The sequence below is a fragment of the Oryzias latipes genome, chromosome 13 (assembly GCF_053564925.1).
Source record: "Oryzias latipes strain Hd-rR chromosome 13, Olatipes_Hd-rR_3.1".
Lineage (NCBI taxonomy): Eukaryota > Metazoa > Chordata > Actinopteri > Beloniformes > Adrianichthyidae > Oryzias > Oryzias latipes.
This window is the reverse complement of record NC_136249.1, coordinates 26,314,834-26,328,534: the sequence shown is the minus strand read 5'-3', so window position 1 is coordinate 26,328,534 and position 13,701 is coordinate 26,314,834. Positions and strand designations below refer to the sequence as shown.

The following is a 13,701-nucleotide window of genomic DNA, read 5'->3' as shown; positions in this document are numbered from 1 at the left end:
GTTTTGCAGCAAAGCTGCCAATCCCACGGTCACCCTCCTGGTGTGCAAACATGCCAGCTTCATCTGTGATCACAGCAGCCACCTTGCAATGATAAGCTCCACATTTCCAACACTGCTAAAACCAGTTTTTACTGTAAACATGAACTCTGACTCACAGGAACAGCTTCGAATTAATTTTGCTTATTTAAGCCAGCTTTTGAACATTAAGCCTGGATCTGCGCCACATAATGGGAAACCTGGGTTATCTATTATTTCATGAGTAAAGAGAAAAGCTTCACACTCACCCAACCATAGAGTCTGTCTTGTCACCCTGCGATTGCTTAAGTCACTGACAGTTCTCCTTCCTCTTGCAGAACTTTACTTAGCGTTTTGGTGGTAGTAGAGTGAAGATGCACAACAAATAGAAAAGCAACATTTAGACCCAAAAAATAGAATTTTATTACAGTACAGACTTGAGGTCAAAATATCAACACAAAAAAAGAGGAAAACAGAAGAATTTAAATATAAGTAAAACATAAATTAGAAATGTAAAAACTTAAGTGCTTAAAAAGGCGTCCATACTAGTAACTCCAAATTGGGGACTGGTAACAAAGAGCATGTTTATTTTTTTTAAGTAAAAAAGCAAAGAGGAATTATCCCACATAGCTTAAGATGAAAAGCAAAAAAATACACAGTACGTATTTTTTCTTGAAATTTTAACCAAAGCTGGTCTTTGACCGGAAAGGATTTTTTTGAATTGATAAGGTGTTCATAGAGAGTACAACATACATTTTGGAAACTTTCTGTCCAAAATTACAAGTTGCAGACTTTATCTATTAAAATGTATAAATGTATATCATTGTTTCGTCTTCTTAATTTTAATTATAGAACAGTAGTTACCCCTGGCAGAAAAATTATGTTTATTTGTTCTAAAGAGCAAAGGTTGATACATTTTCATCATTTTCTTTCACAGTTATATTGAATAATCTTCAGTTCAGAGTTATGTTGAAGAGCAGTGAAGTAACAGTGCCAACAGACCTTCAGCCACAACTTCATTTTCCAGGTCTGCCCCCGCTCACCACCCCGCTGCTGGTGGACTCTGGCCCTCTGTCTCCACGGTCCTCTGCTCATCCCTAAAATTAATTCATCCGCACATCTCTGTCCCAGGAACAGCACATTAACCCTGACCACAGGAGGCATCCTGATGGAAAAAATGTCCCTCACTGGCATCATAGTGAAACATCAGTTTGACCTTTCCACCTCGGGCCCTCTCCCTGCTCTCTTTTCCCACCCTCACATTTGCCATGGCTTCGTTAAGACTGCAAACGAAAAACCATCTGATTGCTCTGGTGTTTCATCTTGAAAAAAACGCAAAAACCTCGAAATTAAATCAGGTTTTATTTTTTGTAATGAAGTCGCACATTTAAACTGTTGCTTTGCAGTTGTGAGGAAGACTCGTTTCAAAAGGTCACGGCACACTGGCTGCTTTCTGAAGGACAGAGAAACTGTAATTGGGGGCCATTAGCCGTTGCCAAAGACCAGTCATGCAGGGTTAGTTTGCAGATTGAGACATGGTGAGCGCACAGTCCCACCACCTGGATCAGTGTCCCCTACCTGTGAGACTTCCTCATCCCTTGACCTCCTCGACCTCCATCACCAACCCCCTGCGTGGCATCTTCAAACACTCCCACCAACATGTGCACACAAACACACAACATACCTCTTCATGTCCTTTGGTTCTTGTATTGTCTTCAAACAGACCTTGAGTCAAAGCCAGCAAGATCCAACAGCAATCACATAAACTCCTTTTATTACAGCGTTAAAGTGGTGTCAGGGCAATCTAAACCCCATCACTTCACTATCTGACCTGCACCACCTCGCTGGAAGCCAGAGTAAATTTACCTGTGATTACACTTGCCCAGTAAACACAGTCTGGAATGTCTTCTTTTATACTGCATTTTATACTAAACAACAAATGTGGACTTGTTAAAAATGACACCTGTTAAACAAGCTTATGCTAAGGCAAGTAAAACTTATTCTGAGATGCACGCATTTGAAATGAAAATTCAAAAAAAAATATTGCAGTTCAAATCATGCTTGCAGCAAAATGAACTATACACCAAATGCAACTCAAGAAAAACAAATCAATGATCCAAAATATGCCAGATCAGAGATCATGAGTTATAGGGACATCACTTACTTCCCAAACTGACCTTGGAGCAACATGAGAAGGTGGTTTTCAGCAGCACTATGTTGTCTTTTTCTAAAGGTTTTTCTTTATGCATTAGCTTTTTTTTATGCTCATGCCCAGTTCAGTCTTTGTACCTGAACACTTTTACAGGGTTTTGAAATGATGCAATGATGAAAGAAACAGAAGAATTTATTGGAAATTTCATCGGCTTTCCTGCAACTGAAATCCGCATGTGGGGATAAAGTGAGCGATGCCGCGGTTTTGCATTCCCATCGTAAAGTGTTGCCCTCCTTTATTGCGCCATTGCCCAACATCACATGCCTGCAGTGTTGTGATATGAACTGAGATAAGGCAAGAAAGCACAGAAACAAGGCTTTTTCCTCCTTCTTTTTACTGGGATGGAAAGTCTTCAGACATAAAGAGATGGTCTTCTAAATCAAGAAGCATTACACATATGCGGGTGTCGCTTTTTTTAAGTAAAAATTGAAAAAACGTTGTCACTGTCTGAAAATAGGAAAAAAAGATTTCAGTTGCCCATATTATTGGATGGAAGTTTTATAAATCATGCCTTCACATTGATTACCTTGACGGCAGTGCACAGCAATGGTAGTAAAAGATCGGATCACGAGGTGATGGTCCATAAAGGGTTTGGTTTCAGATAAGATAGCTTGTGGTTGGACTGGTGACTTTAGGTCAGAAGAAAACAGGTTACTCTGAAGCCTCTTGGGCTGGATGACACAACTGCAAAATGCAGAGACTTGTAGTCACCATTTTCGATCTCGGTTCAAACCATGAAGGTGGGTGTGACCAGAACTAAATCTCTTTTAATGTGTTCCAAGTCAGATCATAAAAAAGCTGCGGCCCATGAAAGGCAGACATTTCAACCTTTAACCTGCTCCTTTCTTAGTCAGACAGGATGTTTGCCAGGAAAGAAATGTCTTTAAAACTGAAAGCGTTTTTAAGACAACTTTGCCGTTTAAGTTTTTCATTTTCTAATTGCAAAAAAAGCCTCCCCAAACACTAGGATCTTGCTGATCTGTTTACTTGAATGCATCCATGCCTATAGAATCCCTCAAATTCCTCCTCTCTGAGGTCTACCTTTCTCATTTTCAGAATGGCTCTATTTAATGGACCTAATGGCATATGAGCGATAACACACCTGACTGAAACCGTGTGGGGTTGACTGCTTCAGCAACTTCCTGCAATGCAATGCAAACTTTCGCGGCTGCCATCCATTCGGAGGAAACCATTAGAACAAACTGCTTTCAGGAGCAGCAAAGCAGACCGGGCATAATCATTTATGGACCAGATCACCTTTGGTTGATCTGCGCAAGGACAAAGGACAGACTGTCTGTGAACCTCACAGCAAATGGATGAAGTTATGAGGAAACAAAATGTTGTAGTTGTTTTTCATCCTGGTTTAAGTGAGGAGGAAGTCTCCTCCTCCTGAAAAGAGTTCCTGCTGCCCTTGAGTACTCTAATTTGCTCTTTATGTTGTAGATAAATTGATACATGACACAAAAACAGCTTTCAAGAATCAACCGGTGAACCTTTCAGTATCTTCTGACTTCTTTATGCCATGATCTTAGCAGGTAAAAGCTGGTATTTCCGGCCAAGCTTCACTGCTTTCAAACCCCAATTTTAACAAACTTTAGTGCGAACAGAAACATTAGGTTTTCCAAAAGGTGCAGTACTGTCCGTCCACCAAAAGCAAAGCTTTAATGGAGTTCTGTCTATAATGTCGCCTTTTAGTCGCTTAAGAATTCTTTCTTAACTATGGTTTGAATTTAACCATGACACAAATAGTCTTATATTCAAGTGAAAAAGTCTGGAAGGGAGAAAAAGAGAGAGGCTGCCCTCCTGTGGTCATATTGCAGAAATATACGAAACCCCCTTTTCAAATATGAATCCAGGCAGAAGATTATTTATTTTAGTATAAATATCTACGTTCAAGTATATCTCTGTTGCTTGATAAACTTTTTCTGTGTTTAAACACTAATCATAAAATAACACAATATTTCCACTTATAGAGTTGATTTTAGGATTCTTTCATAATTGTTTAAATCTTTCTGATCTTTTTTACCTTACACACCCTCCAGAACTCTCAGTTCCTGGTTTGCAAAGTATTCTTACATCAAAAGCCATGATCTTGTTTTGAGCAGAAATTTCATTGATATGGCCTCCATCTGTGGAAAGGTCTCCTCGAGACCTTCTGCTCACGTGGAGAGTTTTAAATGCAAGTTAAAAATCGACTTTTAACTGATGTGAGTTTTAGATATATTTTTTAATTTACTTAAGGTTATTCTCAAGCACATTTGGTTCTTGTACATTTTACAAGTGGATTTATATCTGTTATTTGTCTTAATAACTAAGTGGTCTACCATTTTTTTAACACATGCTCCATGTTCTTTTATTAACATCCTACATTTTTTGTCATATTTTTCTTTTCTTTTAGTTTTTTACTTTATTTTTTAACATTATTGCATTTATTATTTGTGATTTTATTTATTTAATAACTTATTCTTTTGTGCTTTGTTACTTTGTGAGGATTTTAATGAAAAGGACAGCATGCTCTGGAGATGGACTGGTGACCTACTTGTGATGAAACTTCACCAGAATGGATGGATGGATGGATGGATGGATGGATGGATGGATGGATGGATGGATGGATGGATGGATGGATGGATGGATGGATGGATGGATGCATGGATGGATGCATGGATGGATGGATGCATGGATGGATGCATGGATGGATGGATGGATCCATGGATCCATTCATCCATCCATGGATCCATGAATGCATGGATGGATGGATCCATCCATGCATCAATGCATGGATGGATGCATGGATGGATGGATGGATGGATGGTAATATTTCACTGATCAGCCACTTTATTATGTACACTTTTCTAGTACCTGGTTGGTCCCCTTTTGCCTTCAGAACTGTCTTAATCCTTGGTGGCATAGATTCAACAATGAAAACATTCCTCAGTCTAAGGTTATTCCATCTTTATGACATGGTGCCTTATCCTGCTGGAAGTAGCCATCAGAAGATGGGTGCACTGTGGTCATAAAGGGACGGACATGGTCAGCAACAATACTCAGGTAGGCTGTGGTGTTGCAACACCACTAGCCTGAACTGTTTATTCAAGGCAGGATCAATCCATGCTTTCATGTCGTTGAGGCCAAATTCTGACCCTACCATTTGAATGTTGCAGCAGAAATGGCGACTCATCAGACCAGACAACGTTTTACAATCTTCTAATGTTTTTTGAGTTTCTGATGTCTTTCTATCAGCTGGAACCAGTCTGGCCATTCACCTCTTACGTCTGATCAACAAGGCATTTCTGTCCACAGAACTGGTATGCACTGGGTATTTCCTCCTTTTCGGACCATTCTTTGTTAATCTTAGAGATGGTTGTGGGTGAAAATCCCAGTAGATCAGCAGATTCTGAAAATAATCAGACCAGTCCTTCTGGCACCAACATGTCACGTTTAAAGTCACTTCAATCAACGTTCTTCCCCATTCTGATGTTCAGTTTAAACTGCAGCAGATCATCTTGACCATGTCTACATGCCTAAATGCATTGAGTTACTGCCATCTGATTGGCTGTTTAGAAATCTGGGTTAACGAGCAGCTGGAGAGGTGTGCCTAACAAAGTGGCCAGTAGGTGTAGTTCTTTTTTTTTATGTTCTTTGTTATTTTTTGTATGTTTGGAATTTTAATCACTCTTGGGGCACTTTGTGTTGTAAACGCTTTCATGAAAAGTGGCACATTAGTGTGATGTATCAACCATGATGCCTTCATGGTTGATACATACATATAAACACACATATTAATGTACCATGTGCAATCTTTTTTCTCATATTCAGAACAATATCTGGTGTTAGTGCATGACTCATTTGCTTCCTTTAATGTAGGTGTTGAATCCACCCACTGCTCACCTCGTGTAAGGTATTTGCTTGAAAAGCCACCAAATCAATGCAGACGAGACAGAAGCAGAGGATCACAAGGATAAGGAACTGAAAGTCTTTTTCAACTCAGTGTGGGATTTAGGTGGATTTGCACCTCCTTCCATCACACAAGAAAGACTGTCTCACTTCCAGTGGCAAAAACAGAGAAAGAGCAGAGCCACTGCGGGATCAATTCATTTTCTATCAAAATATTTCTGCTCACAGCTTAGAGAAATAATCTTGTAAAGATCACATTTAACCAGCTGCAGGAAAATTACTCTAGACAGCTAAATCTAAACATTTGAAGCAACGAAGTTTAGTTTGATAAGCCAGTAAATCCTCATTGTAGCCTAAATGTGAATGTACTCTGACTACAAATTACAGCTTTGTGTGGGATGATGGATGAAAGCAGCCAGAGCTTTAGAAAGAGAAAGCAGGTAGGTTTGTGCTGAGGGGAGAAGGTGCTAATGGGAAAACAAGAGTGGAAAAAAACAGCAGACATACATCTGATACATTCCAGTTTGACCTTAATTGTGACGCATTTACTTTCTTTGCTCTTCAAAGATCCCCAGATGAAAGGCCTGAAATTTCAAGTTTGAAGAAAACTATGGAACACTGTTATTAGTACTGAAAAACCCAATGAAAAAGTTTAGGGCACGCACTGTGCCATCATTATTTACTTTTACTTTGGACTTAAATAAATGCTTTCTGCTGTTTGGGTTGGCTGGAGATAAAAAAAAATAAGGCACACATGGACGGGACACGAGCAACCATCAGTTTAAAACCCCCACAAATGGGGACCTGCTCTTTGGTTTAACTTGTACTAAAGTTGCAGGCACTTCAAGTTTGAGTCAGACTTAAGATCTTAATCTGTATAATTAAATTTTTTTTTTAATTAATTCAGTGGATCATTACTGTTAAAGGTCCAATAAATGTTTTTTTTTTCTCTTTTCCTTTCCTTGATTCCTTAACTTTTCTCCAACCTAATTTCCTACTTGTAAGATATGTTCTTAATTCTATCTTTAAGACATACAAGTTGATATATTTGTTTGGAAAGTTAATCTAATGTTGGTATTTTATTGAATGCTGTTTTATCTTCCTTTTTTTAAACTTATGCTCAACCAATTAGAATGTTGTGATTCAAGCTTTTTTATTTATTTAGTTAGGCTGGAAATTGTCTGATCTGGCAACTTTGTAGCACTAACCAAGTCTGTAACATCTTTTATAAAATTTATACTTAACAAAAACTTTAGTAAAACTGTTGCAATCAAGTTGCACAGATCCAAAATTAAAAGATAACCAGAATTCTCTTTTGGGTCTTTAATTTATGAGAATTAAAAATATTATCTGTTTTTTTTTTCTAAAATAATGGTGCTTAGAACACAGACTGTCAGTGTTTGCAGACAAGTGCTGTTTAGCCCAGATTTTTACTCCAAAAGTATTGACCTTCATATTTCTGGTGACACTTCAGTAACTATTGAAAGCCCTTTTACCTTACAACTTTGCAGTGTGCAAGGGTTTAATTCTCTGCAGAGAGATCAAAAATCATAAGAAACTAAAATCTGAAATCCTTAAATGAATTACAGAGAAATATATGAAGTGATTTTAAACTACCGGTATAAGAAATTATTTACAGATCTTACATATCTGTAGTGTAAAAAGTGAATCTTGTTTATGGTCTGAATGAAACATTAATGGCTGACGAAAATGAGTGATGCTCGGCAAAACATTTGAGCTGTTTGGGTAAACAGCACTTTGCCACGAAACCTTGTGACAGAAACAGTCTGTGTTCTTCACCTCTGAGTCACTTTTCTGACACACATGTTGCCATGGATATTTATTTACGTCAACTAAACGGTGTTTCTTTATAATTACATGTTTCAGGTCTCTGATGTTTGTTTGTTTTTGTTTTTTTGCGGTTTAGTTTCTAAAAAATTTGTTTTTTTCAGCAAATCCTTAAGTACGAATAGTGTTTCTGCAGATTTAAATCCACAGTTTATCATTAAGTAATCAAATGGTTGTTTTTGTAGAAACAGAACTGGATCCACTATGAGTTTTACCTTAAATTCGTTTTTGTGAATGTAAATGAGCAGTAATGTCTCAAATGTTAAACAAATGACTAATATATTGCAGCAAATTACTAAAAAATCAAAAATGTATTTTAAATTTTAAAAAAAAGAAGTCACATTATATAGAAACAACACATTTTTAACACAGAAGAACGAGTACAGTAGTCTCAGTTTGAAAAAATTATCACCAATGCATCCTTAACAACAGCTAAAGCCACCATTTGTGCAAGTTCTCCCTCTTACAAAGACAAAAACACTGCCCGGGTAAAGAATAAGTGGCTTTGTATGAAGCATTTCAAGGTCTTGGAGTGGGCAATCAGTCTTCAAATCTCAACCCCATAGAAAATCTTTGGAGGGAGTTGAAAGTCCATGTTGCCCGGCAACAGCCCAAAAAAAACATCAGCGCTCTAGAGGAGATCTGCATGGAGGAATGGGAAAAAATATCAGAAAGTTCTTAAAGACTTAAAGAAAACATGTAACCGCTGTCATCGGCAACAAGAGGGTATATAACAAAGTATTGAGTTGGACTTTTGTTCTTCCCAAACTACCTATTTTCCACCATAATTATCAAATAAATTCTTGAAAAATCAGTCAATGTGATTGTCTGGATTTTTTTTCTTCTCATTTTGTCTCTTGTAGTTGAGGTATACCTGTGATTACAGGCCTCTCTCAGGTTTTTAAGTGGTCCAATATCAGGAAGAAAAATTACATCTTCCAATTTAAAAGTTTAAAACTCTTTATGGGAATAATTGGAGTAATTCTTGGGAGCAACAAAGTTAGCAACAACTTGTGTTTTCGCAATAGTAGGCCTACAGCAGGCAGGGTTTTCATAATTCATACACTTATTTGATCAGTGATTGTAATGAATTACACTTAAACTTCTTTTTTTGGCTTTTTCTTTGTCTGCCTTAGTCCTAATTAGAATAATTGATAACAGACTTGATTGAATAATGTTTTTTAAATACCTAACCCCTGAATAACATCTATTTGCGACACAAATAAATTGAGGTTTATTTGTTATTTTATTGAATTGTGATGCAACAGCCAGTTGGCTTCAGCACTTCTCCAACTTAAGGATACCCCAACAAAATAATAAAAAACAAAGCGTATTCATAGTACTTAAATTTAACCCAACAATGCTTCTTTTATACTGCTGGAAAGAATAAAATATATATTTTCCCAGAATTATTTAAGTAAATGGGGTTAGCTCAAATGTATTGTAGTCATCCAGCTTCAGCAGTTTCTGTTCAAAAGGACAAAAAAAAACAAGACACTGTAATATGTTAACAATGTATAGTTTTATTTTATTGAGCATGTAGGTGTTTTGGTTCTGTAGCAACCTATTGAATGGAGTGCAATTGGATTTAAGCCGGTTACAATTGAGAGCAAAAACAGGCACAGGTTTTGTGCAAATTGAACAGCATTGGAGCAGCTCCTAGACATACGCAGCAAAAATACATGCCAAAGGAAAACGCAGCGAAAAGTAGAATCACAGGCAGCTGGAAGGAAGACGTCCCTCAAGAGCAAAGTCTCTCCAAGCTCTTTTGACAAAAAGGGAAAAAAAACTAAATAGTTGAAATAAAATATGACGACAGTTGGAAAGGTGTCATTTCCCAGCAACACCCTCTTATTTGAACAACTAAGCACATTTCATTAGAAACAGAGGGCACTGCCTTTCTAAATCATTTATTCAAAAAAAAAATTTTAAAAAAATTAATGAAAAACCAAAAAGCTTAGACAAGCAAAGGTTTATTCACAAATCCAGACTGTAAATAGCATCTTTCCAGGATGTCTGGCACTGCATGAGCAACTTAATCGACACGAAACTAAAATCATCATTAACAACGACCCAAAACACAAAGGCAATGCAGGTTTAGCGAAACTTAACAGCGAATGCATTATTCTAACAATGCCTTACAGCAATCACTGTTACAAGATATACACTTGGTTGCTCCAATAACAACACACAGGGGGGGAAAAAGGATGTTAAAAATAAAAATTAGTCACCTTTCAAACAGGGATTCACCTCAAGCTTCACAACAGGTCAATAACTGCCAGTAAACATGCAGTAACACAGGATAACGGGAAATTAGGCAGGTGGGTTTCAGTGAGCAGTCTGTACAGTTCCAGTTCAGACGTTACAGACCAGGTCTGAGTACACGAGCCTAAACTGCTCTATTGTCCTTCACAGTGAGTATTTGAGTCGAAAAACTAAACATCAGTGAATATTTGAGTCGACAAACTAAACATACTGGAAATATTTGCACCCCCCCCCCCCCCCCCAAACTGTTGTCTGAATGCGGCTGCAAAATCTTTGTATCCAAATAAAAAGAATCCAAATGAAAAACTTTTGATTTTCTTTTTAAAGGTGTGCAAATCTATACAATGCAATAACTTAAGAGTTACACAAAGGAAATAAAAGAGCCGTACTTTTTTTTTTGCTCTGTTCAACTTGTTTTCTTGTACCTTTAAAGGGAACTAATGCATTTGAACGATTTTACTAGTTTGATAAACCATAATCTCAAAACACTATCTGGCAATACCACTTGTGAAGTAAAGCAGATGCATCATCATCATCATTATCATCATCATCACATTCCTTTTCCTTATTTTACAATCAAGGGCCACACCAAATCCTTTCACAAACTAGAGTTTAACAGCATCAACAGAAAACGATCAAAGTTGCAATCAAACAGCAACTATTCGAAAAGTAAACTTACTATAACATACATATTTAATATTGTATAGTCCATGCAACTGCGCACGGCGGATTTTGCATCATTATGGTATGTTATTAGTGTATGGGAGGTCAGCCACCAGTGCGTTTTCAATGAGAATCAGGGAGTCCAGAGACCCCTTGATACCCATCAAAACCTCCTCAGCCAGACTTAAAGAGCAAAATGGCTACTTGGCCCAAGTAGAAGTAAATAAAATGCTTTGTCTCGTGGGTGACGTAGCTGCCGAAGTTTCTGCCAACGATGCAGTGCCAGGTCGGGTTGTACTTCTTGTCGAACTCCTGAAATTAGGCAAGTTGGAGAGAATAATCAACACAAAATGAATGCAAAAAAGAAAAACCCATCAAACCTTACATAAAGTCACACTACAGACTGAAGTTTCAGCTTTTGTGTGGCAGAATTACATGGAAGCAGAGCGAAAATGTTATGAATTGCAAGAAAAAGTTGGAAGAAGCCTCCCTGGCCCAGAAGTTGGAGCGGTTGTCTCTGAAGCAAAAGTACAAGTGTTCAAGTCTAAGACAAAAGTTTTCAGAGGAGAGTGCTCCTTAGGAGAAAGTAGGAGGCTACTATCCGAGCGCCAACGGCGTGAAGGGTCAACTGAGGTGGGGTCTGGGGGTCCTTCCCACAGACTGTAAAAACAATGAACGAATCGAGGTGTGACGTCACCCAGAGAAAATGCCTTTTCTCTCGTGAGGCAAAATTCGTCACCATTGCTTCTGGGTACGGGCACCGCCATGTTCAAACCAGTTGACAGCGATTAGTGAGAGTCGCTCCGAGTCCAATCAGTGTCGGCTGGTTTGAACATGGCGGCGCCCGTATCAAGAAGCAATGCTACTTCCTCTTTGGGAACACGAGAAGGGAGGCGTTGAGCCGTCCATTGTTTTTACAGTCAATGGTCCTTCCCCCATGAACATAAGGAAAATCAGGGCTCTGTATACGCATTTTCCAGGTCGTTTGTTTGAAATCAGTACAGAATGGGAATTTAGTACCCAACATCTACTCTATCATGTTGACCACCAGGATTTCCACCAACCTGTTTTTCTGTGACGGCTCATCTCAACTACACAACTTCCAAAGTGTTTGAGGAGGAGCCCCTAAAGGGCCATAGGAAAGTTAACCAACTTAAATCTATTAACAAAGTGTTACATTTTTTTTAAACTCACAAGTTATTTCTGTTTTATGTAGCACAACACTGCACTGAAAAAAGCCCCCTAGCATCCCCCATGAGAAGAGCTGTGTCAGTCAGTCACCTGTAGTCTCAACATAACAAAAATTATTTTCTCAAATGTGGTCTTTTAATTATGATTATGCAATTTTTAGGCAAAAAAAAGAAAAATCTCTTTTTCTAGTACGTCGTTTCTACAGAGCGCCAGTAGTTCAACAGAAATTTTCTCCTACTTTGTATATGTCCTCCATCATGAGTAAAATACTACAGGAACATTTTCAAAAAACTCACTTTTCATTGGAGTGGCTCTTTAGTTTTATGATCTCATGCTACAACTTTTCTTTTACCTTATGTACACCCTTTTAGGACTTTTGAACTGCTCAAAACTTAAAATAATATCTATAAAAAAACGACAACTGGTAAACAATTGGTGGAAACTTGTTCAGTTGAACTTTTTTTCCAGGTAGTTGGATGGATTTTCGCATTGAAGAATAAGATGGGGCAGCATTTAAAATTATTGGAATATTTTGATGGGAAATGTGAATATGAGCAAATGCCATGTTGACACACAGGAGCTCCCTGTGCAGATCATCATGTAATCCTGCTGAAATGAGCAACGCTCGCTCTCATTTATCCGTCTCACCTTCTTAATGTAGGCAGCAATGTCCTTCTCTATGTTGTATTTCTCCATGGCCTGTGTGGCACAGTCCACGGCATCCTGCTGCATCTCCTCGGACATGTCAGCGTTCTTGATCACCGCTTTCCTGTCCGTCATTGTTGAGGATGTCTGCTGCTGCTGCTGCTGCTGGGAAAAACAACAGAAATGCACCTTCAGTCACAGGAGCCTCACCAACAGCAGAAATGACAGTACACGTGGTGCAGATGGGCACGGTTAAGGCCTAAATTCATTACTATGTGCGCGATTAACTACGCTCTTTTTGAGGTTCCCTTTACTCCAAAGGCAGAACTTAAGCATTTATTTTCCCAACCATGACTGGAGCTCTGCCTAGACTAGAGATAGGCTGCGAAACTTGATACAGGTGGAGTTGAATTACTTAAAATATCTACAGGAAAAAAAGAACTCGTATGCATCTAAGGGATAGAGCTAACATGTACGCGCTCAAGCAGTACCTAAACCCAAGACGGATGGGTCAACGTGTAACCGTGAATACGAATTAAAGGAGGCTCGGAAACTCAAACCAATATGTTCACGCGTGCGAGTAATGCTTCCACCAAAAATAATAAAATCTCACCTTTTCGCTCTCAGTGGGAAATCACTTCTTGCAAAAGTAAATTAAGTTTAGCTTCCAGAAAGTGGCGGACGTTCAATACATTTGCTGTGGCTAATTGCTTTTTAAAGGTTTACACAATATGTATGTACGCTGGCTCTGCTGCTTCAGCATCTCTCCGCCCCCTTTCTTGAAGCTCCTCGCCGATTGGCTGGAGCGCAGCCTCCCCGTGTGGCGCCAGCGTTTTCCCCGGCTTCCGTGTGCCTGCATCTTATTTCATCCCACAATGCATCTCTCACAGCACACGCCAGAAGCTGGGATGTGTGAAATAAACCAGTCTATGGCGGGAAATACACCTCTTTGTTCTCATTTAGCTCAT

The 13,701-nt window shown here is 38.6% G+C and overlaps 1 protein-coding gene across 2 annotated transcripts; it reads right to left on the bottom strand.

Annotated features, from left to right (window-relative positions):
• Positions 1-9,472: 9,472 nt before the first annotated feature.
• Positions 9,473-13,553, bottom strand: dynll2a (dynein, light chain, LC8-type 2a). 2 transcript variants are annotated; one of them, XM_023961395.2, is made up of 3 exons: positions 13,347-13,553; positions 12,737-12,898; positions 9,473-11,209 (listed from the first exon to the last, which is right to left on the bottom strand). In XM_023961395.2, exons 2-3 carry the CDS (start codon positions 12,866-12,868, stop codon positions 11,072-11,074), a joined length of 270 nt encoding a protein of 89 aa, XP_023817163.1. In that variant the 5' UTR covers positions 12,869-12,898; positions 13,347-13,553; the 3' UTR covers positions 9,473-11,071. The 2 variants fall into 2 exon arrangements, with proteins under 2 accessions (XP_023817163.1, XP_023817164.1); XM_023961396.2 differs by having other exon boundaries at positions 12,737-12,895; positions 13,347-13,512.
• Between the last annotated feature and the right edge of the window lie 148 nt (positions 13,554-13,701).

Excerpts from the sequence above, each read along its gene's own strand:
- dynll2a (XM_023961395.2), bottom strand. The coding sequence starts at position 12,868 with ATGACGGACAGGAAAGCGGTGATCAAGAACGCTGACATGTCCGAGGAG. Across the intron at positions 11,210-12,736 it reads TTGCTGCCTACATTAAGAAG|GAGTTCGACAAGAAGTACAA; the intron begins GTGAGACGGATA and ends GCCTAATTTCAG.